Source organism: Ranitomeya variabilis, chromosome 6 (genome assembly GCF_051348905.1).
Source record: "Ranitomeya variabilis isolate aRanVar5 chromosome 6, aRanVar5.hap1, whole genome shotgun sequence".
Classification (NCBI taxonomy): Eukaryota; Metazoa; Chordata; class Amphibia; order Anura; family Dendrobatidae; genus Ranitomeya; species Ranitomeya variabilis.
In genome coordinates, this window is record NC_135237.1 from 32,983,920 (window position 1) to 33,009,921 (window position 26,002).

At 46.4% G+C, this 26,002-nt stretch overlaps 1 protein-coding gene across 1 annotated transcript in view; it reads right to left on the reverse strand.

The window, feature by feature from the left end:
- VPS50 (VPS50 subunit of EARP/GARPII complex) overlaps nt 1-26,002 on the reverse strand; it is a 200,729-nt gene that overhangs the window by 90,045 nt on the left and 84,682 nt on the right. Inside the window, exon 11 of the mRNA XM_077268173.1 lies at nt 18,827-18,925. Within this exon, the coding sequence (XP_077124288.1) occupies nt 18,827-18,925 (99 nt within the window). The remainder of the gene's footprint in view (nt 1-18,826; nt 18,926-26,002) is intronic.

Consider the following 26,002-nt stretch of genomic DNA (forward strand, 5'->3'; position numbering starts at 1 on the left):
GGATGTGTCCCGTGTGGTGTAGTATATAGAGGATGTGTCCCGTGTGGTGTAGTATATAGAGGATGTGCCCCGTGTGGTGTAGTATATAGAGGATGTGTCCCGTGTGGTGTAGTATATAGAGGATGCGTCCCGTGTGGTGTAGTATATAGAGGATGTGTCCCGTGTGGTGTAGAATATAGAGGATGTGTCCCGTGTGGTGTAGTATATAGAGGATGTGTCCCGTGTGGTGTAGAATATAGAGGATGTGTCTCGTGTGGTGTAGTATATAGAGGATGTGTCCCGTGTGGTGTAGTATATAGAGGACGTGTCCCGTGTGGTGTAGTATATAGAGGATGTGTCCCGTGTGGTGTAGTATATAGAGGACGTGTCCCGTGCGGTGTAGTATATAGAGGAGGTGTCCCGTGTGGTGTAGTATATAGAGGATGTGTCCCGTGTGGTGTAGTATATAGAGGATGTGTCCCGTGTGGTGTAGTATATAGAGGATGTGTCCCGTGTGGTGTAGTATATAGAGGATGTGTCCAGTGTGGTGTAGTATATAGAGGAGGTGTCCAGTGTGGTGCAGTATATAGAGGATGTGTCCAGTGTGGTGCAGTATATAGAGGATGTGTCCCGTGTGGTGTAGTATATAGAGGATGTGTCCCGTGTGGTGCAGTATATAGAGGATGTGTCCCGTGTGGTGTAGTATATAGAGGATGTGTCCCGTGTGGTGTAGTATATAGAGGATGTGTCCAGTGTGGTGTAATATATAGAGGATGTGTCCCGTGTGGTGCAGTATATAGAGGATGTGTCCCGTGTGGTGTAGTATATAGAGGATGTGTCCAGTGTGGTGTAATATATAGAGGATGTGTCCCGTGTGGTGCAGTATATAGAGGATGTGTCCCGTGTGGTGTAGTATATAGAGGATGTGTCCCGTGTGGTGTAGTATATAGAGGAGGTGTCCGGTGTGGTGTAGTATATAGAGGACGTGTCCCGTGTGGTGTAGTATATAGAGGATGTGTCCCGTGTGGTGCAGTATATAGAGGATGTGTCCCGTGTGGTGCAGTATATAGAGGATGTGTCCCGTGTGGTGTAGTATATAGAGGATGTGTCCCGTGTGGTGTAGTATATAGAGGATGTGTCCCGTGTGGTGCAGTATATAGAGGATGTGTCCCGTGTGGTGTAGTATATAGAGGACGTGTCCCGTGTGGTGTAGTATATAGAGGATGTGTCCCGTGTGGTGCAGTATATAGAGGATGTGTCCCGTGTGGTGTAGTATATAGAGGATGTGTCCCGTGTGGTGTAGTATATAGAGGATGTGTCCCGTGTGGTGTAGTATATAGAGGATGTGTGGTGTAGTATATAGAGGATGTGTCCCGTGTGGTGCAGTATATAGAGGATGTGTCCCGTGTGGTGCAGTATATAGAGGATGTGTCCCGTGTGGTGCAGTATATAGAGGATGTGTCCCGTGTGGTGCAGTATATAGAGGACGTGTCCCGTGTGGTGTAGTATATAGAGGATGTGTCCCGTGTGGTGTAGTATATAGAGGATGTGTCCCGTGTGGTGTAGTATATAGAGGATGTGTCCCGTGTGGTGTAGTATATAGGGGATGTGTCCCGGGTGGTGTAGTATATAGAGGATGTGTGGTGTAGTATATACAGGATGTGTCCCGTGTAGTGTAGTATATAGAGGATGTGTGGTGTAGTATATAGAGGAGGTGTCCCGTGTGGTGTAGTATATAGAGGACGTGTCCCGTGTGGTGTAGTATATAGAGGATGTGTCCCGTGTGGTGCAGTATATAGAGGATGTGTCCCGTGTGGTGCAGTATATAGAGGATGTGTCCCGTGTGGTGTAGTATATAGAGGATGTGTCCCGTGTGGTGCAGTATATAGAGGATGTGTCCCGTGTGGTGTAGTATATAGAGGAGGTGTCCCGTGTGGTGTAGTATATAGAGGACGTGTCCCGTGTGGTGTAGTATATAGAGGAGGTGTCCCGTGTGGTGTAGTATATAGAGGATGTGTCCCGTGTGGTGTAGTATATAGAGGATGTGTCCCGTGTGGTGTAGTATATAGAGGATGTGTCCCGTGTGGTGTAGTATATAGAGGATGTGTCCCGTGTGGTGTAGTATATAGAGGATGTGTCCCGTGCGGTGTAGTATATAGAGGATGTGTCCCGTGCGGTGTAGTATATAGAGGATGTGTCCCGTGCAGTGTAGTATATAGAGGATATGTCCCGTGTGGTGTAGTATATAGAGGATGTGTCCCGTGTGGTGTAGTGTATAGAGGATGTGTCCCGTGTGGTGTAGTATATAGAGGATGTGTGGTGTAGTATATAGAGGATGTGTCCCGTGTGGTGTAGTATATAGAGGATGTGTCCCGTGTGGTGTAGTATATAGAGGATGTGTCCCGTGTGGTGCAGTATATAGAGGATGTGTCCCGTGTGGTGCAGTATATAGAGGATGTGTCCCGTGTGGTGTAGTATATAGAGGATGTGTCCCGTGTGGTGTGGTATATAGAGGATGTGTCCGGTGTAGTGTAGTATATAGAGGATGTGTCCCGTGTGGTGTAGTATATAGAGGATGTGTCCCGTGTGGTGTAGTATAAAGAGGAGGTGTCCCGTGTGGTGTAGTATATAGAGGATGTGTCCCGTGTGGTGTAGTATATAGAGGATGTTTAGTGTAGTATATAGAGGATGTGTCCCGTGTGGTGTAGTATATAGAGGATGTGTCCCGTGTGGTGTAGTATATAGAGGATGTGTCTCGTGTGGTGTAGTATATAGAGGATGTGTCCCGTGTGGTGTAGTATATAGAGGATGTGTCCCGTGTGGTGTAGTATATAGAGGATGTGTCCCGTGTGGTGTAGTATATAGAGGATGTGTCCCGTGTGGTGTAGTATATAGAGGATGTGTCCCGTGTGGTGTAGTATATAGAGGATGTGTCCCGTGTGGTGTAGTATATAGAGGATGTGTCCCGTGTGGTGCAGTATATAGAGGATGTGTCCCGTGTGGTGCAGTATATAGAGGATGTGTCCCGTGTGGTGTAGTATATAGAGGATGTGTCCCGTGTGGTATAGTATATAGAGGATGTGTCCCGTGTGGTGTAGTATATAGAGGATGTGTCCCGTGTGGTGTAGTATATAGAGGATGTGTCCCGTGTGGTGCAGTATATAGAGGATGTGTCCCGTGTTGGGGTAGTATATAGAGGAGGTGTCCCGTGTGGTGTAGTATATAGAGGATGTGTCCCGTGTGGTGCCGTATATAGAGGATGTGTCCCGTGTGGTGCAGTATATAGAGGATGTGTCCCGTGTGGTGTAGTATATAGAGGAGGTGTCCCGTGTGGTGTAGTATATAGAGGATGTGTCCCGTGTGGTGTAGTATATAGAGGATGTGTCCCGTGTGGTGTAGTATATAGAGGATGTGTCCTGTGTGGTGTAGTATATAGAGGATGTGTCCCGTGTGGTGCAGTATATAGAGGATGTGTCCCGTGTGGTGCAGTATATAGAGGATGTGTCCCGTGTGGTGCAGTATATAGAGGATGTGTCCCGTGTGGTGCAGTATATAGAGGATGTGTCCCGTGTGGTGTAGTATATAGAGGATGTGTCCCGTGTGGTGTAGTATATAGAGGACGTATCCCGTGTGGTGTAGTATATAGAGGATGTGTCCCGTGTGGTGCAGTATATAGAGGATGTGTCCCGTGTGGTGTAGTATATAGAGGATGTGTCCCGTGTGGTGTAGTATATAGAGGATGTGTCCCGTGTGGTGTAGTATATAGAGGATGTGCCCCGTCTGGTGTAGTATATAGAGGATGTGTCCCGTGTGGTGTAGTATATAGAGGATGTGTCCCATGTGGTGTAGTATATAGAGGATGTGTCCCGTGTGGTGTAGTATATAGAGGATGTGTGGTGTAGTATATAGAGGATGTGTCCCGTGTGGTGTAGTATATAGAGGATGTGTCCCGTGTGGTGTAGTATATAGAGGATGTGTCCCGTGAGGTGTAGTATATAGAGGATGTGTCCCGTGTGGTGTAGTATATAGAGGATGTGTCCCGTGAGGTGTAGTATATAGAGGATGTGTCCCGTGTGGTGTAGTGTATATAGAGGATGTGTCCCGTGAGGTGTAGTATATAGAGGATGTGTCTCGTGTGGTGTAGTATATAGAGGATGTGTCCCGTGTGGTGTAGTATATAGAGGATGTGTCCCGTGTGGTGTAGTATATAGAGGATGTGTCCCGTGTGGTGTAGTATATAGAGGATGTGTCCCGTGTGGTGTAGTATATAGAGGAGGTGTCCCGTGTGGTGTAGTATATAGAGGATGTGTCCCGTGTGGTGTAGTATATAGAGGATGTGTCCCGTGTGGTGTAGTATATAGAGGATGTGTCCCGTGTGGTGTAGTATATAGAGGATGTGTCCCGTGTGGTGCAGTATATAGAGGACGTGTCCCGTGTGGTGTAGTATATAGAGGAGGTGTCCCGTGTGGTGTAGTATATAGAGGATGTGTCCCGTGTGGTGTAGTATATAGAGGATGTGTCCCGTGTGGTGTAGTATATAGAGGATGTGTCCCGTGTGGTGTAGTATATAGAGGATGTGCCCCGTGTAGTGTAGTATATAGAGGATGTGTCCCGTGTGGTGTAGTATATAGAGGAGGTGTCCCGTGTGGTGTAGTATATAGAGGATGTGTCCCGTGTGGTGTAGTATATAGAGGATGTGTCCCGTGTGGTGTAGTATATAGAGGATGTGTCCCGTGTGGTGTAGTATATATAGGATGTGTCCCGTGTGGTGCAGTATATAGAGGATGTGTCCCGTGTGGTGCAGTATATAGAGGATGTGTCCCGTGCGGTGCAGTATATAGAGGATGTGTCCCGTGCGGTGTAGTATATAGAGGATGTGTCCGTGTGGTGTAGTATATAGAGGATGTGTCCCGTGTGGTGTAGTATATAGAGGATGTGTCCCGTGTGGTGCAGTATATAGAGGATGTGTCCCGTGTGGTGCAGTATATAGAGGATGTGTCCCGTGTGGTGTAGTATATAGAGGATGTGTCCCGTGTGGTGTAGTATATAGAGGATGTGTCCCGTGTGGTGTAGTATATAGAGGATGTGTCCGGTGTGGTGTAGTATATAGAGGAGGTGTCCGGTGTGGTGTAGTATATAGAGGAGGTGTCCCGTGTGGTGTAGTATATAGAGGATGTGTCCCGTGTGGTGTATTATATAGAGGATGTGTCCCGTGTGGTGTAGTATATAGAGGATGTGTCCCGTGTGGTGTAGTATATAGAGGATGTGTCCGGTGTGGTGTAGTATATAGAGGAGGTGTCCCGTGTGGTGTAGTATATAGAGGATGTGTCCCGTGTGGTGTAGTATATAGAGGATGTGTCCCGTGTGGTGTAGTATATAGAGGATGTGTCCCGTGTGGTGTAGTATATAGAGGATGTGTCCCGTGTGGTGTAGTATATAGAGGATGTGTCCCGTGTGGTGTAGTACATAGAGGATGTGTCCCGTGTGGTGTAGTATATAGAGGATGTGTCCCGTGTGGTGTAGTATATAGAGGATGTGTCCCGTGTGGTGTAGTATATAGAGGATGTGTCCCGTGTGGTGCAGTATATAGAGGATGTGTCCCGTGTGGTGTAGTATATAGAGGAGGTGTCCCGTGTGGTGTAGTATATAGAGGATGTGTCCCGTGTGGTGTAGTATATAGAGGATGTGTCCCGTGTGGTGTAGTATATAGAGGATGTGTCCCGTGTGGTGCAGTATATAGAGGATGTGTCCCGTGTGGTGTAGTATATAGAGGAGGTGTCCCGTGTGGTGTAGTATATAGAGGATGTGTCCCGTGTGGTGTAGTATATAGAGGATGTGTCCCGTGTGGTGTAGTATATAGAGGATGTGTCCCGTGTGGTGCAGTATATAGAGGATGTGTCCCGTGTGGTGTAGTATATAGAGGAGGTGTCCCGTGTGGTGTAGTATATAGAGGATGTGTCCCGTGTGGTGTAGTATATAGAGGAGGTGTCCCGTGTGGTGTAGTATATAGAGGATGTGTCCCGTGTGGTGTAGTATATAGAGGATGTGTCCCGTGTGGTGTAGTATATAGAGGATGTGTCCCGTGTGGTGTAGTATATAGAGGATGTGTCCCGTGTGGTGTAGTATATAGAGGATGTGTCCCGTGTGGTGTAGTATATAGAGGATGTGTCCCGTGTGGTGTAGTATATAGAGGATGTGTCCCGTGTGGTGCAGTATATAGAGGATGTGTCCCGTGTGGTGTAGTATATAGAGGACGTGTCCCGTGTGGTGCAGTATATAGAGGATGTGTCCCGTGTGGTGTAGTATATAGAGGATGTGTGGTGCAGTATATAGAGGATGTGTCCCGTGTGGTGTAGTATATAGAGGATGTGTGGTGCAGTATATAGAGGATGTGTCCCGTGTGGTGTAGTATATAGAGGATGTGTCCCGTGTGGTGTAGTATATAGAGGATGTGTCCCGTGTGGTGTAGTATATAGAGGATGTGTCCCGTGTGGTGTAGTATATAGAGGATGTGTCCCGTGTGGTGTAGTATATAGAGGATGTGTCCCGTGTGGTGCAGTATATAGAGGATGTGTCCCGTGTGGTGTAGTATATAGAGGACGTGTCCCGTGTGGTGTAGTATATAGAGGATGTGTCCCGTGTGGTGTAGTATATAGAGGATGTGTCCCGTGTGGTGTAGTATATAGAGGATGTGTGGTGCAGTATATAGAGGATGTGTCCCGTGTGGTGTAGTATATAGAGGATGTGTGGTGCAGTATATAGAGGATGTGTCCCGTGTGGTGTAGTATATAGAGGATGTGTCCCGTGTGGTGTAGTATATAGAGGATGTGTCCCGTGTGGTGCAGTATATAGAGGATGTGTCCCGTGTGGTGCAGTATATAGAGGATGTGTCCCGTGTGGTGCAGTATATAGAGGATGTGTCCCGTGTGGTGCAGTATATAGAGGATGTGTCCCGTGTGGTGTAGTATATAGAGGATGTGTCCCGTGTGGTGTAGTATATAGAGGACGTATCCCGTGTGGTGTAGTATATAGAGGATGTGTCCCGTGTGGTGCAGTATATAGAGGATGTGTCCCGTGTGGTGTAGTATATAGAGGATGTGTCCCGTGTGGTGTAGTATATAGAGGATGTGTCCCGTGTGGTGTAGTATATAGAGGATGTGCCCCGTCTGGTGTAGTATATAGAGGATGTGTCCCGTGTGGTGTAGTATATAGAGGATGTGTCCCGTGTGGTGTAGTATATAGAGGATGTGTCCCGTGTGGTGTAGTATATAGAGGATGTGTGGTGTAGTATATAGAGGATGTGTCCCGTGTGGTGTAGTATATAGAGGATGTGTCCCGTGTGGTGTAGTATATAGAGGATGTGTCCCGTGAGGTGTAGTATATAGAGGATGTGTCCCGTGTGGTGTAGTATATAGAGGATGTGTCCCGTGAGGTGTAGTATATAGAGGATGTGTCCCGTGTGGTGTAGTGTATATAGAGGATGTGTCCCGTGAGGTGTAGTATATAGAGGATGTGTCTCGTGTGGTGTAGTATATAGAGGATGTGTCCCGTGTGGTGCAGTATATAGAGGATGTGTCCCGTGTGGTGTAGTATATAGAGGATGTGTCCCGTGTGGTGTAGTATATAGAGGATGTGTCCCGTGTGGTGTAGTATATAGAGGATGTGTCCCGTGTGGTGTAGTATATAGAGGATGTGTCCCGTGTGGTGTAGTATATAGAGGAGGTGTCCCGTGTGGTGTAGTATATAGAGGATGTGTCCCGTGTGGTGTAGTATATAGAGGATGTGTCCCGTGTGGTGTAGTATATAGAGGATGTGTCCCGTGTGGTGCAGTATATAGAGGACGTGTCCCGTGTGGTGTAGTATATAGAGGAGGTGTCCCGTGTGGTGTAGTATATAGAGGATGTGTCCCGTGTGGTGTAGTATATAGAGGATGTGTCCCGTGTGGTGTAGTATATAGAGGATGTGTCCCGTGTGGTGTAGTATATAGAGGATGTGCCCCGTGTAGTGTAGTATATAGAGGATGTGTCCCGTGTGGTGTAGTATATAGAGGAGGTGTCCCGTGTGGTGTAGTATATAGAGGATGTGTCCCGTGTGGTGTAGTATATAGAGGATGTGTCCCGTGTGGTGTAGTATATAGAGGATGTGTCCCGTGTGGTGTAGTATATAGAGGATGTGTCCCGTGTGGTGCAGTATATAGAGGATGTGTCCCGTGTGGTGCAGTATATAGAGGATGTGTCCCGTGCGGTGCAGTATATAGAGGATGTGTCCGTGTGGTGTAGTATATAGAGGATGTGTCCCGTGTGGTGTAGTATATAGAGGATGTGTCCCGTGTGGTGCAGTATATAGAGGATGTGTCCCGTGTGGTGCAGTATATAGAGGATGTGTCCCGTGTGGTGTAGTATATAGAGGATGTGTCCCGTGTGGTGTAGTATATAGAGGATGTGTCCCGTGTGGTGTAGTATATAGAGGATGTGTCCGGTGTGGTGTAGTATATAGAGGAGGTGTCCGGTGTGGTGTAGTATATAGAGGAGGTGTCCCGTGTGGTGTAGTATATAGAGGATGTGTCCCGTGTGGTGTATTATATAGAGGATGTGTCCCGTGTGGTGTAGTATATAGAGGATGTGTCCCGTGTGGTGTAGTATATAGAGGATGTGTCCGGTGTGGTGTAGTATATAGAGGAGGTGTCCCGTGTGGTGTAGTATATAGAGGATGTGTCCCGTGTGGTGTAGTATATAGAGGATGTGTCCCGTGTGGTGTAGTATATAGAGGATGTGTCCCGTGTGGTGCAGTATATAGAGGATGTGTCCCGTGTGGTGTAGTATATAGAGGAGGTGTCCCGTGTGGTGTAGTATATAGAGGATGTGTCCCGTGTGGTGTAGTATATAGAGGATGTGTCCCGTGTGGTGTAGTATATAGAGGATGTGTCCCGTGTGGTGTAGTATATAGAGGATGTGTCCCGTGTGGTGTAGTATATAGAGGATGTGTGGTGCAGTATATAGAGGATGTGTCCCGTGTGGTGTAGTATATAGAGGATGTGTCCCGTGTGGTGTAGTATATAGAGGATGTGTCCCGTGTGGTGCAGTATATAGAGGATGTGTCCCGTGTGGTGTAGTATATAGAGGATGTGTCCCGTGTGGTGCAGTATATAGAGGATGTGTCCCGTGTGGTGTAGTATATAGAGGAGGTGTCCCGTGTGGTGTAGTATATAGAGGATGTGTCCCGTGTGGTGTAGTATATAGAGGATGTGTCCCGTGTGGTGTAGTATATAGAGGATGTGTCCCGTGTGGTGTAGTATATAGAGGATGTGTCCCGTGTGGTGCAGTATATAGAGGATGTGTCCCGTGTGGTGTAGTATATAGAGGACGTGTCCCGTGTGGTGTAGTATATAGAGGATGTGTCCCGTGTGGTGTAGTATATAGAGGATGTGTGGTGCAGTATATAGAGGATGTGTCCCGTGTGGTGTAGTATATAGAGGATGTGTGGTGCAGTATATAGAGGATGTGTCCCGTGTGGTGTAGTATATAGAGGATGTGTCCCGTGTGGTGTAGTATATAGAGGATGTGTCCCGTGTGGTGTAGTATATAGAGGATGTGTCCCGTGTGGTGTAGTATATAGAGGACGTGTCCCGTGTGGTGTAGTATATAGAGGATGTGTCCCGTGTGGTGTAGTATATAGAGGATGTGTCCCGTGTGGTGTAGTATATAGAGGACGTGTCCCCTGTGGTGTAGTATATAGAGGAGGTGTCCCGTGTGGTGTAGTATATAGAGGATGTGTCCCGTGTGGTGTAGTATATAGAGGATGTGTCCCGTGTGGTGTAGTATATAGAGGATGTGTGGTGTAGTATATAGAGGAGGTGTCCCGTGTGGTGTAGTATATAGAGGATGTGTGGTGTAGTATATAGAGGAGGTGTCCCGTGTGGTGTAGTATATAGAGGATGTGTGGTGTAGTATATAGAGGATGTGTCCCGTGTGGTGTAGTATATAGAGGATGTGTGGTGCAGTATATAGAGGATGTGTCCCGTGTGGTGTAGTATATAGAGGATGTGTGGTGCAGTATATAGAGGATGTGTCCCGTGTGGTGTAGTATATAGAGGATGTGTCCCGTGTGGTGTAGTATATAGAGGATGTGTCCCGTGTGGTGTAGTATATAGAGGATGTGTCCCGTGTGGTGTAGTATATAGAGGACGTGTCCCGTGTGGTGTAGTATATAGAGGATGTGTCCCGTGTGGTGTAGTATATAGAGGATGTGTCCCGTGTGGTGTAGTATATAGAGGATGTGTCCCGTGTAGTGTAGTATATAGAGGATGTGTCCCGTGTGGTGTAGTATATAGAGGATGTGTCCCATGTGGTGTAGTATATAGAGGACGTGTCCCCTGTGGTGTAGTATATAGAGGAGGTGTCCCGTGTGGTGTAGTATATAGAGGATGTGTCCCGTGTGGTGTAGTATATAGAGGATGTGTCCCGTGTGGTGTAGTATATAGAGGATGTGTGGTGTAGTATATAGAGGATGTATCCCGTGTGGTGTAGTATATAGAGGATGTGTCCCGTGTGGTGTAGTATATAGAGGATGTGTCCCGTGTGGTGTAGTATATAGAGGATGTGTCCCGTGTGGTGTAGTATATAGAGGATGTGTCCCGTGTGGTGCAGTATATAGAGGATGTGTCCCGTGTGGTGTAGTATATAGAGGATGTGTCCCGTGTGGTGTAGCATATAGAGGATGTGTCCCGTGTGGTGTAGTATATAGAGGATGTGTCCCGTGTGGTGTAGTATATAGAGGATGTGTCCCGTGTAGTGTAGTATATAGAGGAGGTGTCCCGTGTGGTGTAGTATATAGAGGATGTGTCCCGTGTGGTGTAGTATATAGAGGAGGTGTCCCGTGTGGTGTAGTATATAGAGGATGTGTCCTGTGTGGTGTAGTATATAGAGGATGTGTCCCGTGTGGTGCAGTATATAGAGGATGTGTCCCGTGTGGTGTAGTATATAGAGGATGTGTCCGGTGTGGTGTAGTATATAGAGGATGTGTCCCGTGTGGTGCAGTATATAGAGGATGTGTCCCGTGTGGTGTAGTATATAGAGGATGTGTCCCGTGTGGTGTAGTATATAGGGGATGTATGGTGTAGTATATAGAGGATGTGTCCCGTGTGGTGTAGTATATAGAGGAGGTGTCCCGTGTGGTGTAGTATATAGAGGATGTGTCCTGTGTGGTGTAGTATATAGAGGATGTGTCCAGTGTGGTGTAGTATATAGAGGATGTGCCCCGTGTGGTGCAGTATATAGAGGACGTGTCCCCTGTGGTGTAGTATATAGAGGACGTGTCCCGTGTGGTGTAGTATATAGAGGATGTGTCCCGTGTGGTGTAGTATATAGAGGATGTGTCCCGTGTGGTGTAGTATATAGAGGATGTGTCCCGTGTGGTGTAGTATATAGAGGATGTGTCCCGTGTGGTGTAGTATATAGGGGGTGTAAGGTGTAGTATATAGAGGATGTGTCCCGTGTGGTGTAGTATATAGAGGATGTGCCCCGTGTGGTGCAGTATATAGAGGACGTGTCCCCTGTGGTGTAGTATATAGAGGATGTGCCCCGTGTGGTGTAGTATATAGAGGATGTGTCCCGTGTGGTGTAGTATATAGAGGATGTGTCCCGTGTGGTGTAGTATATAGAGGATGTGTCCCGTGTGGTGTAGTATATAGAGGATGTGTCCCGTGTGGTGTAGTATATAGAGGATGTGTCCCGTGTGGTGTAGTATATAGGGGGTGTGTCCAGTGTGGTGTAGTATATAGAGGATGTGCCCCGTGTGGTGCAGTATATAGAGGACGTGTCCCCTGTGGTGTAGTATATAGAGGATGTGCCCCGTGTGGTGTAGTATATAGAGGATGTGTCCCGTGTGGTGTAGTATATAGAGGATGTGTCCCGTGTGGTGTAGTATATAGAGGATGTGTCCCGTGTGGTGTAGTATATAGAGGATGTGTCCCGTGTGGTGTAGTATATAGAGGATGTGTCCCGTGTGGTGTAGTATATAGGGGGTGTATGGTGTAGTATATAGAGGATGTGTCCCGTGTGGTGTAGTATATAGAGGATGTGTCCCGTGTGGTGCAGTATATAGAGGATGTGTCCCGTGTGGTGTAGTATATAGAGGATGTGTCCCGTGTGGTGTAGTATATAGAGGATGTGTCCTGTGTGGTGTAGTATATAGAGGATGTGTCCAGTGTGGTGCAGTATATAGAGGATGTGTCCCGTGTGGTGTAGTATATAGAGGATGTGTCCCGTGTGGTGTAGTATATAGAGGATGTGTCCCGTGTGGTGTAGTATATAGAGGATGTGTCCCGTGTGGTGCAGTATATAGAGGATGTGTCCCGTGTGGTGTAGTATATAGAGGATGTGCCCCGTGTGGTGTAGTATATAGAGGATGTGTCCCGTGTGGTGTAGTATATAGAGGATGTGTCCCGTGTGGTGTAGTATATAGGGGGTGTATGGTGTAGTATATAGAGGATGTGTCCCGTGTGGTGTAGTATATAGAGGATGTGTCCAGTGTGGTGTAGTATATAGAGGATGTGCCCCGTGTGGTGCAGTATATAGAGGACGTGTCCCCTGTGGTGTAGTATATAGAGGATGTGCCCCGTGTGGTGTAGTATATAGAGGATGTGTCCCGTGTGGTGTAGTATATAGAGGATGTGTCCCGTGTGGTGTAGTATATAGAGGATGTGTCCCGTGTGGTGTAGTATATAGAGGATGTGTCCCGTGTGGTGTAGTATATAGGGGGTGTATGGTGTAGTATATAGAGGATGTGTCCCGTGTGGTGCAGTATATAGAGGATGTGTCCCGTGTGGTGTAGTATATAGAGGATGTGTCCTGTGTGGTGTAGTATATAGAGGATGTGTCCAGTGTGGTGCAGTATATAGAGGATGTGTCCCGTGTGGTGTAGTATATAGAGGATGTGTCCCGTGTGGTGTAGTATATAGAGGATGTGTCCAGTGTGGTGTAGTATATAGAGGATGTGTCCCGTGTGGTGTAGTATATAGAGGATGTGTCCCGTGTGGTGTAGTATATAGAGGATGTGTCCCGTGTGGTGTAGTATATAGAGGATGTGTCCCGTGTGGTGCAGTATATAGAGGATGTGTCCCGTGTGGTGTAGTATATAGAGGATGTGTCCCGTGTGGTGCAGTATATAGAGGATGTGTCCCGTGTGGTGTAGTATATAGAGGATGTGTCCCGTGTGGTGTAGTATATAGAGGATGTGTCCCGTGTGGTGCAGTATATAGAGGATGTGTCCCGTGTGGTGTAGTATATAGAGGATGTGTCCCGTGTGGTGTAGTATATAGAGGATGTGTCCCGTGTGGTGTAGTATATAGAGGATGTGTCCCGTGTAGTGTAGTATATAGAGGAGGTGTCCCGTGTGGTGTAGTATATAGAGGATGTGTCCCGTGTGGTGTAGTATATAGAGGAGGTGTCCCGTGTGGTGTAGTATATAGAGGATGTGTCCCGTGTGGTGTAGTATATAGAGGATGTGTCCAGTGTGGTGTAGTATATAGAGGATGTGCCCCGTGTGGTGCAGTATATAGAGGACGTGTCCCCTGTGGTGTAGTATATAGAGGATGTGCCCCGTGTGGTGTAGTATATAGAGGATGTGTCCCGTGTGGTGTAGTATATAGAGGATGTGTCCCGTGTGGTGTAGTATATAGAGGATGTGTCCCGTGTGGTGTAGTATATAGAGGATGTGTCCCGTGTGGTGTAGTATATAGGGGGTGTATGGTGTAGTATATAGAGGATGTGTCCCGTGTGGTGCAGTATATAGAGGATGTGTCCCGTGTGGTGTAGTATATAGAGGATGTGTCCTGTGTGGTGTAGTATATAGAGGATGTGTCCAGTGTGGTGCAGTATATAGAGGATGTGTCCCGTGTGGTGTAGTATATAGAGGATGTGTCCCGTGTGGTGTAGTATATAGAGGATGTGTCCAGTGTGGTGTAGTATATAGAGGATGTGTCCCGTGTGGTGTAGTATATAGAGGATGTGTCCCGTGTGGTGTAGTATATAGAGGATGTGTCCCGTGTGGTGTAGTATATAGAGGATGTGTCCCGTGTGGTGCAGTATATAGAGGATGTGTCCCGTGTGGTGTAGTATATAGAGGATGTGTCCCGTGTAGTGTAGTATATAGAGGAGGTGTCCCGTGTGGTGTAGTATATAGAGGATGTGTCCCGTGTGGTGTAGTATATAGAGGAGGTGTCCCGTGTGGTGTAGTATATAGAGGATGTGTCCCGTGTGGTGTAGTATATAGAGGAGGTGTCCCGTGTGGTGTAGTATATAGAGGATGTGTCCGGTGTGGTGTAGTATATAGAGGATGTGTCCCGTGTGGTGCAGTATATAGAGGATGTGTCCCGTGTGGTGTAGTATATAGGGGATGTATGGTGTAGTATATAGAGGATGTGTCCCGTGTGGTGCAGTATATAGAAGATGTGCCCCGTGTGGTGCAGTATATAGAGGATGTGCCCCGTGTGGTGTAGTATATAGAGGATGTGTCCCGTGTGGTGCAGTATATAGAGGATGTGTCCCGTGTGGTGTAGTATATAGAGGATGTGCCCCGTGTGGTGCAGTATATAGAGGATGTGTCCCGTGTGGTGTAGTATATAGAGGATGTGTCCCGTGTGGTGTAGTATATAGAGGATGTGTCCCGTGTGGTGTAGTATATAGAGGATGTGTCCCGTGTGGTGTAGTATATAGAGGATGTGTCCCGTGTGGTGTAGTATATAGAGGATGTGTCCCGTGTGGTGCAGTATATAGAGGATGTGTCCCGTGTGGTGTAGTATATAGAGGATGTGTGGTGTAGTATATAGAGGATGTGTCCCGTGTGGTGTAGTATATAGAGGATGTGTCCCGTGTGGTGTAGTATATAGAGGATGTGTCCCGTGTGGTGTAGTATATAGAGGATGTCTCCCGTGTGGTGCAGTATATAGAGGATGTGTCCCGTGTGGTGTAGTATATAGAGGATGTGTCCCGTGTGGTGTAGTATATAGAGGATGTGTCCCGTGTGGTGCAGTATATAGAGGATGTGTCCCGTGTGGTGTAGTATATAGAGGATGTGTCCCGTGTGGTGTAGTATATAGAGGATGTGTCCCGTGTGGTGTAGTATATAGAGGATGTGTCCCTGTGGTGTAGTATATAGAGGATGTGTCCCGTGTGGTGTAGTATATAGAGGATGTGTCCCGTGTGGTGTAGTATATAGAGGATGTGTCCCGTGTGGTGCAGTATATAGAAGATGTGTCCCGTGTGGTGTAGTATATAGAGGATGTGTCCGTGTGGTGTAGTATATAGAGGATGTGTCCCGTGTGGTGTAGTATATAGAGGATGTGTCCCGTGTGGTGTAGTATATAGAGGATGTGTCCCGTGTGGTGTAGTATATAGAGGATGTGTCCCGTGTAGTGTAGTATATAGAGGAGGTGTCCCGTGTGGTGTAGTATATAGAGGATGTGTCCCGTGTGGTGTAGTATATAGAGGAGGTGTCCCGTGTGGTGTAGTATATAGAGGATGTGTCCCGTGTGGTGTAGTATATAGAGGAGGTGTCCCGTGTGGTGTAGTATATAGAGGATGTGTCCGGTGTGGTGTAGTATATAGAGGATGTGTCCCGTGTGGTGCAGTATATAGAGGATGTGTCCCGTGTGGTGTAGTATATAGAGGATGTGTCCCGTGTGGTGCAGTATATAGAGGATGTGTCCCGTGTGGTGTAGTATATAGAGGATGTGTCCCGTGTGGTGCAGTATATAGAGGATGTGCCCCGTGTGGTGCAGTATATAGAGGATGTGTCCCGTGTGGTGCAGTATATAGAGGATGTGTCCCGTGTGGTGTAGTATATAGAGGATGTGCCCCGTGTGGTGCAGTATATAGAGGACGTGTCCCCTGTGGTGTAGTATATTGAGGATGTGTCCCGTGTGGTGCAGTATATAGAGGACGTGTCCCCTGTGGTGTAGTATATAGAGGATGTGTCCCGTGTGGTGTAGTATATAGAGGAGGTGTCCCGTGTGGTGTAGTATATAGAGGATGTGTCCAGTGTGGTGTAGTATATAGAGGAGGTGTCCCGTGTGGTGTAGTATATAGAGGATGTGTCCCGTGTGGTGTAGTATATTGAGGATGTGTCCCGTGTGGTGTAGTATATAGAGGATGTGTCCCGTGCGGTGTAGTATATAGAGGATGTGTCCCGTGTGGTGTAGTATATAGAGGAGGTGTCCCGTGTGGTGTAGTATATAGAGGATGTGTCCCGTGTGGTGTAGTATATAGAGGATGTGTCCCGTGTGGTGTAGTATATAGAGGATGTGTCCCGTGTGGTGTAGTATATAGAGGATGTGTCCCGTGTGGTGCAGTATATAGAGGATGTGTCCCGTGTGGTGTAGTATATAGAGGATGGGTCCCGTTTGGTGTAGTATATAGAGGATGTGTCCTGTGTGGTGTAGTATATAGAGGATGTGTCCCGTGTGGTGTAGTATATAGAGGATGGGTCCCGTGTGGTGCAGTATATAGAGGATGTGTCCCGTGTGGTGTAGTATATAGAGGAGGTGTCCCGTGTGGTGTAGTATATAGAGGATGTGTCCCGTGTGGTGTAGTATATAGAGGATGTGTCCCGTGTGGTGTAGTATATAGAGGATGTGTCCCGTGTGGTGTAGTATATAGAGGATGTGTCCCGTGTGGTGTAGTATATAGAGGATGTGTCCCGTGTGGTGCAGTATATAGAGGATGTGTCCCGTGTGGTGTAGTATATAGAGGATGTGTCCCGTGTGGTGTAGTATATAGAGGATGTGTCCCGTGTGGTGCAGTATATAGAGGATGTGTCCCGTGTGGTGTAGTATATAGAGGATGTGTCCCGTGTGGTGTAGTATATAGAGGATGTGTCTCGTGTGGTGCAGTATATAGAGGATGTGTCCCGTGTAGTGCAGTATATAGAGGATGTGTGGTGTAGTATATAGAGGATGTGTCCCGTGTGGTGTAGTATATAGAGGATGTGTCCCGTGTGGTGCAGTATATAGAGGATGTGTCCCGTGTGGTGTAGTATATAGAGGATGTGTCCCGTGTGGTGTAGTATATAGAGGATGTGTCTCGTGTGGTGCAGTATATAGAGGATGTGTCCCGTGTAGTGCAGTATATAGAGGATGTGTGGTGTAGTATATAGAGGATGTGTCCCGTGTGGTGCAGTATATAGAGGATGTGTCCCGTGTGGTGCAGTATATAGAGGATATAGAGGAACCGCACAATATTCTCTCATGTTAATCTTGATTCCTCGCAGTCATGTAGCCCGAGCCCGGAGGATGTGGATGCACACTAGTGAGGAGCAGACTGAGCAGCGATCAGTATTATGACTTATTGCAGTTTCCTAAAATAAAAATCAATCCAACCACTTGACGTTCCATTAGCAAAACATTAATGGCTGCTATTAAGCTTCTGATTATTCCCCACAATCTGGAGTAGATTATTTTAAGATAAGTTTTAATTATTTTTTTTCTTTATCCTTTATAAAAAAAAATGCTTTTCTTAAAAGAAGCTTTAAACCACACTCTACCTAAGTGGTTCACTAACATAATGTACTGAGCGGCAGCCGCTGATTGTCAAGTACTGAAAATTATGTATTTCAAGATAAAATGTCTCTTTCATACAGTCTCTTCCCTTCATTAAGTTTGTTCTCGCTTTGGTGGAGATTCCTGTAGCCCAAATATGCATAATCCTATCAGTCGATAACAAGTTTCCCAGCTCTTGCCTGTTCTACCACAGGATGCAGTCTCACAGACTAAGTGAGAAACTGCAGCTGCATCTCCCTCTTCCCCCTTTTTATTTACAATATTGCAGTTTCCATAATTTAATTAGGAAAGGAAGGAATGAAGGAAGGAAATGAAAGGAAAGGTAAAGGAAGGAAATGGAAAGGTAAAGGAAGGAAAAGGAAAGGTAAACGGTAAAGGAAGGAAGGAAAGGGGAAAGAAGGAAAAGGAAAGGTAAAGCAGGGAAAGGGGAAGGAAGGAAAAGAAGAGGTAAAGGAAGGAAATGGGAAGGTAAAGTAAGGAAAGGGGAAAGAAGGAAAAGAAAAGGTAAAGGAAGAAAGGAAAGGTAAAGAAGGGAAAGGGGAAGGAAGGAAATGGAAAGGTAAAGGAATGAAAAGGGAAGGAAGGAAAAGGAAAGGTAAAGGAAGGAAAACAAAGGAAGGTTATGAAAGGAAAGACAGGGAAGGAAATTACAGGAAATGAAATAAATGGAAGGAAGACAATGAAAGTATAGTAAGATAGAAATAAAAGAAAAAGAAAGACAAAGAAAGAAATGGAAAAAAGAAACAAAAAGAAAAAAAAGAAAAAGAAAGACAAAAATTAAAAAAAGGAAGAAAGAAAGAAAAAATAGAAAGAAGAAAGGAAAGGATAGATATATATTAGTTATGCCGAGGTTCCCCACCCCTGTTATAGAGGATGACGAACAGATATGATATTTTCCCATTTCTACCCATTTGAGGTGACCTATAACGACTGAACTCCCTTCTGTTATTATGTCAGAGAGGCTGAGGCCGCCCTGTGATACGATGACGTGAGGCGCCGTCTCCACGCACCATTCTCAGACCGCTTTGGATTTGTGCCCACAGTCGTTGCCGGATCAGTGGGCACGTGCCCTTTCATGTTACTGTTAATGTAACCCCCGCACAGAAGACACGGGCCGGCGGCACACATTTATTATTTCACATTGAATAGGATGGAGAGTTACCCCCCACCGTCCCCGGATATGCTCACTGAGGATTTATTTGGAACTCCAACGCTGCCCCCACCCGGTTTAATCACTGAGCCCAGGGGCATGTTCAATAATTAATTATCAGTCTTACTGAGTCTTCTCCTTACCTGTGTTTTCCCAAGAAGCCGATATGCCTGCTGCACCTTTGTATAGTGAGAAACATCAAAGTTCTTGCAGATTTTACAGAGGGCCACGTCTAACTGTTCCTATAGGGGTGAAAAAAATTATATATCCCAGTTACATAATAAATCTATAACCCACGTATAGACAATGGCACAATAACTGCTTCAACCAAAAAATAAAGTGTGTTGAAAGGATGAACTATTAAATAACATTTAAGAATAAACTTTCCTATGTGTCTACATGAGGAATAACGCTATATTATGTTATTATATGACTTGTATCCTTCATTTTCACCAGTTTTCTCCTGTGCTGGCTTTCTATGATTTCAGTTCTCTCTGAGCTACAGGGTGGACACTAGCTATGATCTCTCCCATACACAGCACACAAAAACCTAACATCCGCAGCCGCCGGCTTCCAGTATAAAACCCCCAAAACATCCTACTTGCCTTCCCTGCACGCCCTCACAGCCACGCAGACAAGGATGAGAATAAGGAGCCATGCAGACAAGGATGGGGATAAGGAGCCATGCAGACAAGGATGGGGATAAGAAGCCATGCAGACAAGGATGGGGATAAGAAGCCACGCAGACAAGGATATGAATAAGGAGCCATGTACACAAGGATGAGAATAAGGGGCCACGCAGACAAGGATGAAAATAAGGGGCCACGCAGACAAGGATGAAAATAAAAAGCCACGCAGACAAGGATGGGAACAAGGAGCCACACAGACAAGGATGAGAATAAGGAGCCACGCAGACAAGGATGAAAATAAAAAGCCACGCAGACAAGGATAAGAATAAGGAGCCACGCAGACAAGGATGTGAATAAGGAGCCACGCAGACAAGGATGAGAATAAGGAGCCACGCAGACAAGGATGAGAATAAAAAGCCACGCAGACAAGGATGGGAATAAGGAGCCACGCAGACAAGGATGGGGATAAGGAGCCACGCAGACAAGGATGAGAATAAGGAGCCACGCAGACAAGGATGAGAATAAGGAGCCACGCAGACAAGGATGTGAATAAGGAGCCACGCAGACAAGGATGGGGATAAGGAGCCACGCAGACAAGGATGGGGATATGAAGCCACGCAGACAAGGATGTGAATAAGGAGCCACGCAGACAAGGATGTGAATAAGGAGCCACGCAGACAAGGATGGGGATAAGAAGCCACGCAGGCAAGGATGGGAATAAGGAGCCATGCAGACAAGGATGAAAATAAAAAGCCACGCAGACAAGGACGGGGATATGGAGCCACGCAGACAAGGATGGGAATAAGGAGCCACGCAGACAAGGACGGGGATATGGAGCCACGCAGACAAGGATGGGAATAAGGAGCCACACAGAGAAGGATGGGGATAAGGAGCCACGCAGACAAGGATGGGGATAAGGAGCCACGCAGACAAGGATGGGAATAAGGAGCCACGCAGACAAGGATGGGAATAAGGAGCCACACAGACAAGGATGGGAATAAGGAGCCACGCAGACAAGGACGGGGATATGGAGCCACGCAGACAAGGATGGGAATAAGGAGCCACGCAGACAAGGACGGGGATATGGAGCCACGCAGACAAGGATGGGAATAAGGAGCCACGCAGACAAGGACGGGGATATGGAGCCACGCAGACAAGGATGGGAATAAGGAGCCACACAGAGAAGGATGGGGATAAGGAGCCACGCAGACAAGGATGGGGATAAGGAGCCACGCAGACAAGGATGGGAATAAGGAGCCACACAGACAAGGATGGGAATAAGGAGCCACGCAGACAAGGACGGGGATATGGAGCCACGCAGACAAGGATGGGAATAAGGAGCCACGCAGACAAGGACGGGGATATGGAGCCACGCAGACAAGGATGGGAATAAGGAGCCACGCAGACAAGGACGGGGATATGGAGCCACGCAGACAAGGATGGGAATAAGGAGCCACACAGAGAAGGATGGGGATAAGGAGCCACACAGACAAGGATGGGGATAAGGAGCCACGCAGACAAGGATGGGAATAAGGAGCCACGCAGACAAGGATGGGAATAAGGAGCCACACAGACAAGGATGGGAATAAGGAGCCACACAGACAAGGATGGGAATAAGGAGCCACGCAGACAAGGACGGGGATATGGAGCCACGCAGACAAGGATGGGAATAAGGAGCCACGCAGACAAGGACGGGGATATGGAGCCACGCAGACAAGGATGGGAATAAGGAGCCACACAGAGAAGGATGGGGATAAGGAGCCACGCAGACAAGGATGGGGATAAGGAGCCACGCAGACAAGGATGGGAATAAGGAGCCACGCAGACAAGGATGGGAATAAGGAGCCACACAGACAAGGATGGGAATAAGGAGCCACACAGACAAGGATGGGGATAAGGAACCACGCAGACAAGGATGAAAATAAAAAGCCACGCAGACAAGGACGGGGATATGGAGCTACGCAGACAAGGATGGGAATAAGGAGCCACGCAGACAAGGATGGGAATAAGGAGCCATGCAGAAAAGGATGGGAATAAGGAGCCATGCAGAAAAGGATGGGAATAAGGAGCCATGTACACAAAGATGGGGACGAGGAACCATGCATACCAGAATAGGGATTGGGGACAATGCATATCCGGCTTATACTTCAGTCAATAAGTTTTCCCAATTTTTCGAGGCAAAATTAGGTGCCTCGGCTTATACTCGGGTCGACTTATACATGAGTATATACAGTATTTGAAAGCTCAGCATGATCTTTCTGTGTCTTCTTCTGCTTGTTTACTCACTCTGCTCCTCCCTCACTCTTCCTTCTCCTTTCCTTCTCCATAAGGTATAAATAAGAGGTGTAACCTGACACCTCACTGTGCCGACAGTCTGTCATGTCTTGAGGCTTTGAGCAGGTTTCCCACCCAGAGTGAATGTTGAGTTCAGGAAGAGAGAGAACTGGCTCTCCAGTGTACTATTTATACAAAAGTTATTGAAATAACATCATACATATAAATATTGCCTAAACCCGGAGCTACCTCTATGATATTCATAAGCCATAAAAGAGTAATATGAGCAGGAGTTCTGGTTGTGAGGCGACAAACCCTGTCACGTCACCAGGTTAAAAATATCATTTTTTTTTCACGTGAGCCAAGCCCTCTTTACCAAAGGGACATGGCTCACCGGATCCTCTAGGGCGGGTCATACACTGCTCTGCATTATTACCCTGAAAGCCACGCCCCCTTTTAAAGCCTATAAAAATGTAGCACTAAATAAAAAGGCCCATAATTCTGGAACCGTGTGGAAGATTTAAAAAAAGTTAAAAAAAATGCAATAATCAGGAGAGCAGTGGGAATAAAGTCACCTGTCGCTGCAGCCAATCAGTGGCTTAAGTGGTCACGTGACTATATGGATGGAATGTCACTAGTTCCAGTTCGGGAGACGAATACCACTTTAAAAACTCGTAGAAACTCCCTTTAAATTTTCTTTAACATAACATAAAATGAGCGGCAAGGAAGAGCAAATACTTGTAATATCCAACCTGAGCAGCAGGCTCTGAGAGCGACACATCCGAGCAGCTCCCCCCCCCCCCCCCCAGTAATCGCTTCGGGATGTGGATTTTTCAATTTCTTCTTGCTGAAAATATGATTACCGACATTATACAGTACAGTGTTAAAGTGAACTGCGGCCACTGCCATCAGCGGAGAAGAGCCGATATTTAAAGTAATCCTTGGATAATAGACTGGGATTAGATAAGGACGAGCTTTCCTCCCCGAGATGCAGAGAGAGTCGGCGTGAGAAGACTGTATGGATACAGATACGCTTATTCCATGATGCTGAGGGCTATGCTCCCCGAGTCTTCAACCTGAGACCGCGACGGGAATTCCAATTATACACGTGGGCAAACGACACCTGAATTGGTATCGTACATGTGTCTATAAATGGTTGGAAGTAACATCCCTCTTACATAATCTATTTTCTTAGCACGATTACAAAGCCGTGAATTTCAAAAACGTAAAAAAAAAAAAAATGTGCTATAGATCCGAGACCTATTGACTCCTACGGGATACACGTACAGTATATACAGAGCAGGGAGGAAACACCTACAGTATATACAGAGCAGGGGGATACACGTACAGTATATACAGAGCAGGGGGATAGACGTACAGTATATACAGAGCAGGGGAATACACGTACATGATATACAGAGCAGGGGGATACACCTACAGTATATACAGAGCAGGGGGATACACGTACATGATATACAGAGCAGGGGGATACACGTACAGTATATACAGAGCAGGGAAGATACACAGTATATACAGAGCAGGGAAGATACACAGTATATACAGAGCAGGGGGATACACATACAGTATATACAGAGCAGGGGGATACACGTACAGTATATACAGAGCAGGGAAGATACACAGTATATACAGAGCAGGGAAGATACACAGTATATACAGAGCAGGGGGATACACATACAGTATATACAGAGCAGGGGGGTACACATACAGTATATACAGAGCAGGGGGATACATGTACAGTATATACAGAGCTGGGGGATACACGTACAGTATATACAGAGCAGAGGGGTACACGTACAGTATATACAGAGCAGGGGGATACACGTACAGTATATACAGAGCAGGGGGATACACGTACAGTATATACAGAGCAGGGGGATACACGTACAGTATATACAGAGCAGGGAAGATACACAGTATATACAGAGCAGGGGGATACACATACAGTATATACAGAGCAGGGGGGTACACATACAGTATATACAGAGCAGGGGGATACACGTACATGATATACAGAGCAGGGGGATACACGTACATGATATACAGAGCAGGGGGATACACGTACAGAGCAGGGGGATACAGGTACATGATATACAGAGCAAGGGGATACACGTACAGTATATACAGAGCAGGGAAGATACACAGTATATACAGAGCAGGGGGATACACATACAGTATATACAGAGCAGGGGGGTACACATACAGTATATACAGAGCAGGGGGATACACGTACATGATATACAGAGCAGGGGGATACACGTACATGATATACAGAGCAGGGGGATACACGTACAGAGCAGGGGGATACACGTACATGATATACAGAGCAAGGGGATACACGTACAGTATATACAGAGCAGAGGGATACACGTACAGTATATACAGAGCAGGGGGATACACATACAGTATATACAGATCAGGGGGATACACGTACATGATATACAGAGCAGGGGGATACACACATGATATACAGAGCAGGGGGATACACGTACAGTACATACAGATTACGGGGATACACGTACAGTATATACAGAGCAGAGGGATACACGTACAGTATATACAGAGCAGGGGGATACATGTACAGTATATACAGAGCAGGGGGATACACGTACAGTATACACAGAGCAGGGGGATACACGTACAGTATATACAGAGCAGGGGGATACACGTACAGTATATACAGAGCAAGGGGATACATATACAGTATATACAGAGCAGGGGGATACACACTACATACAGAGCAAAGTGGGATACATGTCCAGGATATACAGAGAAGGGGGGTGCACATACTGTATATAAATAGTAAAATGGGATACACGTACAGTCTATACAGAGCAGGAAGATTCATATACTTTATATACAGAGTAGAGCTGGATACATATACTGTATATACAGTGGAGGGGGATACACATACTTTAGATACAGAGTAGAGGGGGAGACATACTATATATACAGAGTAGAGGGGGATACACGTACAGTATATAGGGGATACATGTACAGTATATACAAAGTAGAGGGGGATACATGTAGAGTATATACAGAGTATAGGGGACACGTACAGTATATATAGAGTAGAGGGGGATACACATACAGTACATGTAGAGTGGGGGGGATACATGTCCAATATATACACTGTGTTCTAAATTATTATGCAAATAATATTTCCTCCTATTTTCTCTAAATTACCTATCTGAATTGCAGTCATTGTTATTTTCCAGTCATCTACTATTCTAGTATTACTGCAATGTTTTGGAACAAACTGCCTATGAAAACAGTATATTTAAAAAAAAAATAAACACTCAAAATGCATGTTCCAAATTATTATGCACAGCAGAGTTTTCAACCTTTTTTTTTTTATTATTTTGAACAAAAAAATGGTCAATTGTGAAGTTATAAGCATTATCAGCTTATTACAAAATGAAATCAAACAGTTTTCAAGTGAAAACTTTATTCTAGGTGATGTTACATTTGCACATAGGACCCCTTGTTGGAAAGAAGCTTCTGAACTCTCTCGTCCATTGAATTTGTCAGTTTTTTGGATGGTTTCTGCTGCAATTGTTTTGCATGTGGACAGAATCCCCTCCCAGAGCTGTTGCTTAGATGTGATCTGCCTCCCGCCATCATAGACACTCCTTTTGATGATGCTCCAGAGGTTCTCAATGGGGTTGAGGTCAGGGGAAGATGGTGGCCACACCATAAGTTTGTCCTCTTTTATGCCCATAGCAGCCAGAGATGCAGATGTGTTTTTTGCAGCATGAGACGGTGCATTATCATGCATGAAAATGATCTTGCTGCGGAAAGCACGGTTCTTCCTCTTGAACCATGGCAGGAAGTGTTGTTTTAGAAACTCCACATAGATTATGGAGTTCATCTTTACCCCTTCAGGGATCATAAAGGGGCCGACAATCTCTCTCCCCATGATTCCAGCCCAAAACATTACTCCACCTCCTCCTTGTTGGCGCCTTAGCCGTGTTTTCATGGGGTGTCCATGAACCAGCCATCCATCTGGACCATCGAGCGTTGCACGGCACTCATCGGTGAACAAAACAGTTTGGAAGTCAGTCGTCATGTATCGTTTGGCCACTGGAGCCGTTTCTGCTTGTGTGCAGTGGATAGAGGTGGTCGACAGGATGGCTTACGCACAGCTGCAAACCTCTGAAGGACCCTGCATCTTGTTGTTCTGGGGACGTTGGAGGCACCAGCAGCTTCAAAAACTTGTCTGCTGCTATGACCAGGCATTTTTGCAGCTGCTCTTTTAACCTTACACAATTGCCTGTTGGAAAGAGTCCTCAATTTTTCCTTATCAGCACGCACACGTGTGTGCTGGGAATCAGCTACATACTTCTTGATTGTGCGATGATCACGATGAAGTGTCTTGGCAATGTTGATTGTAGTCAT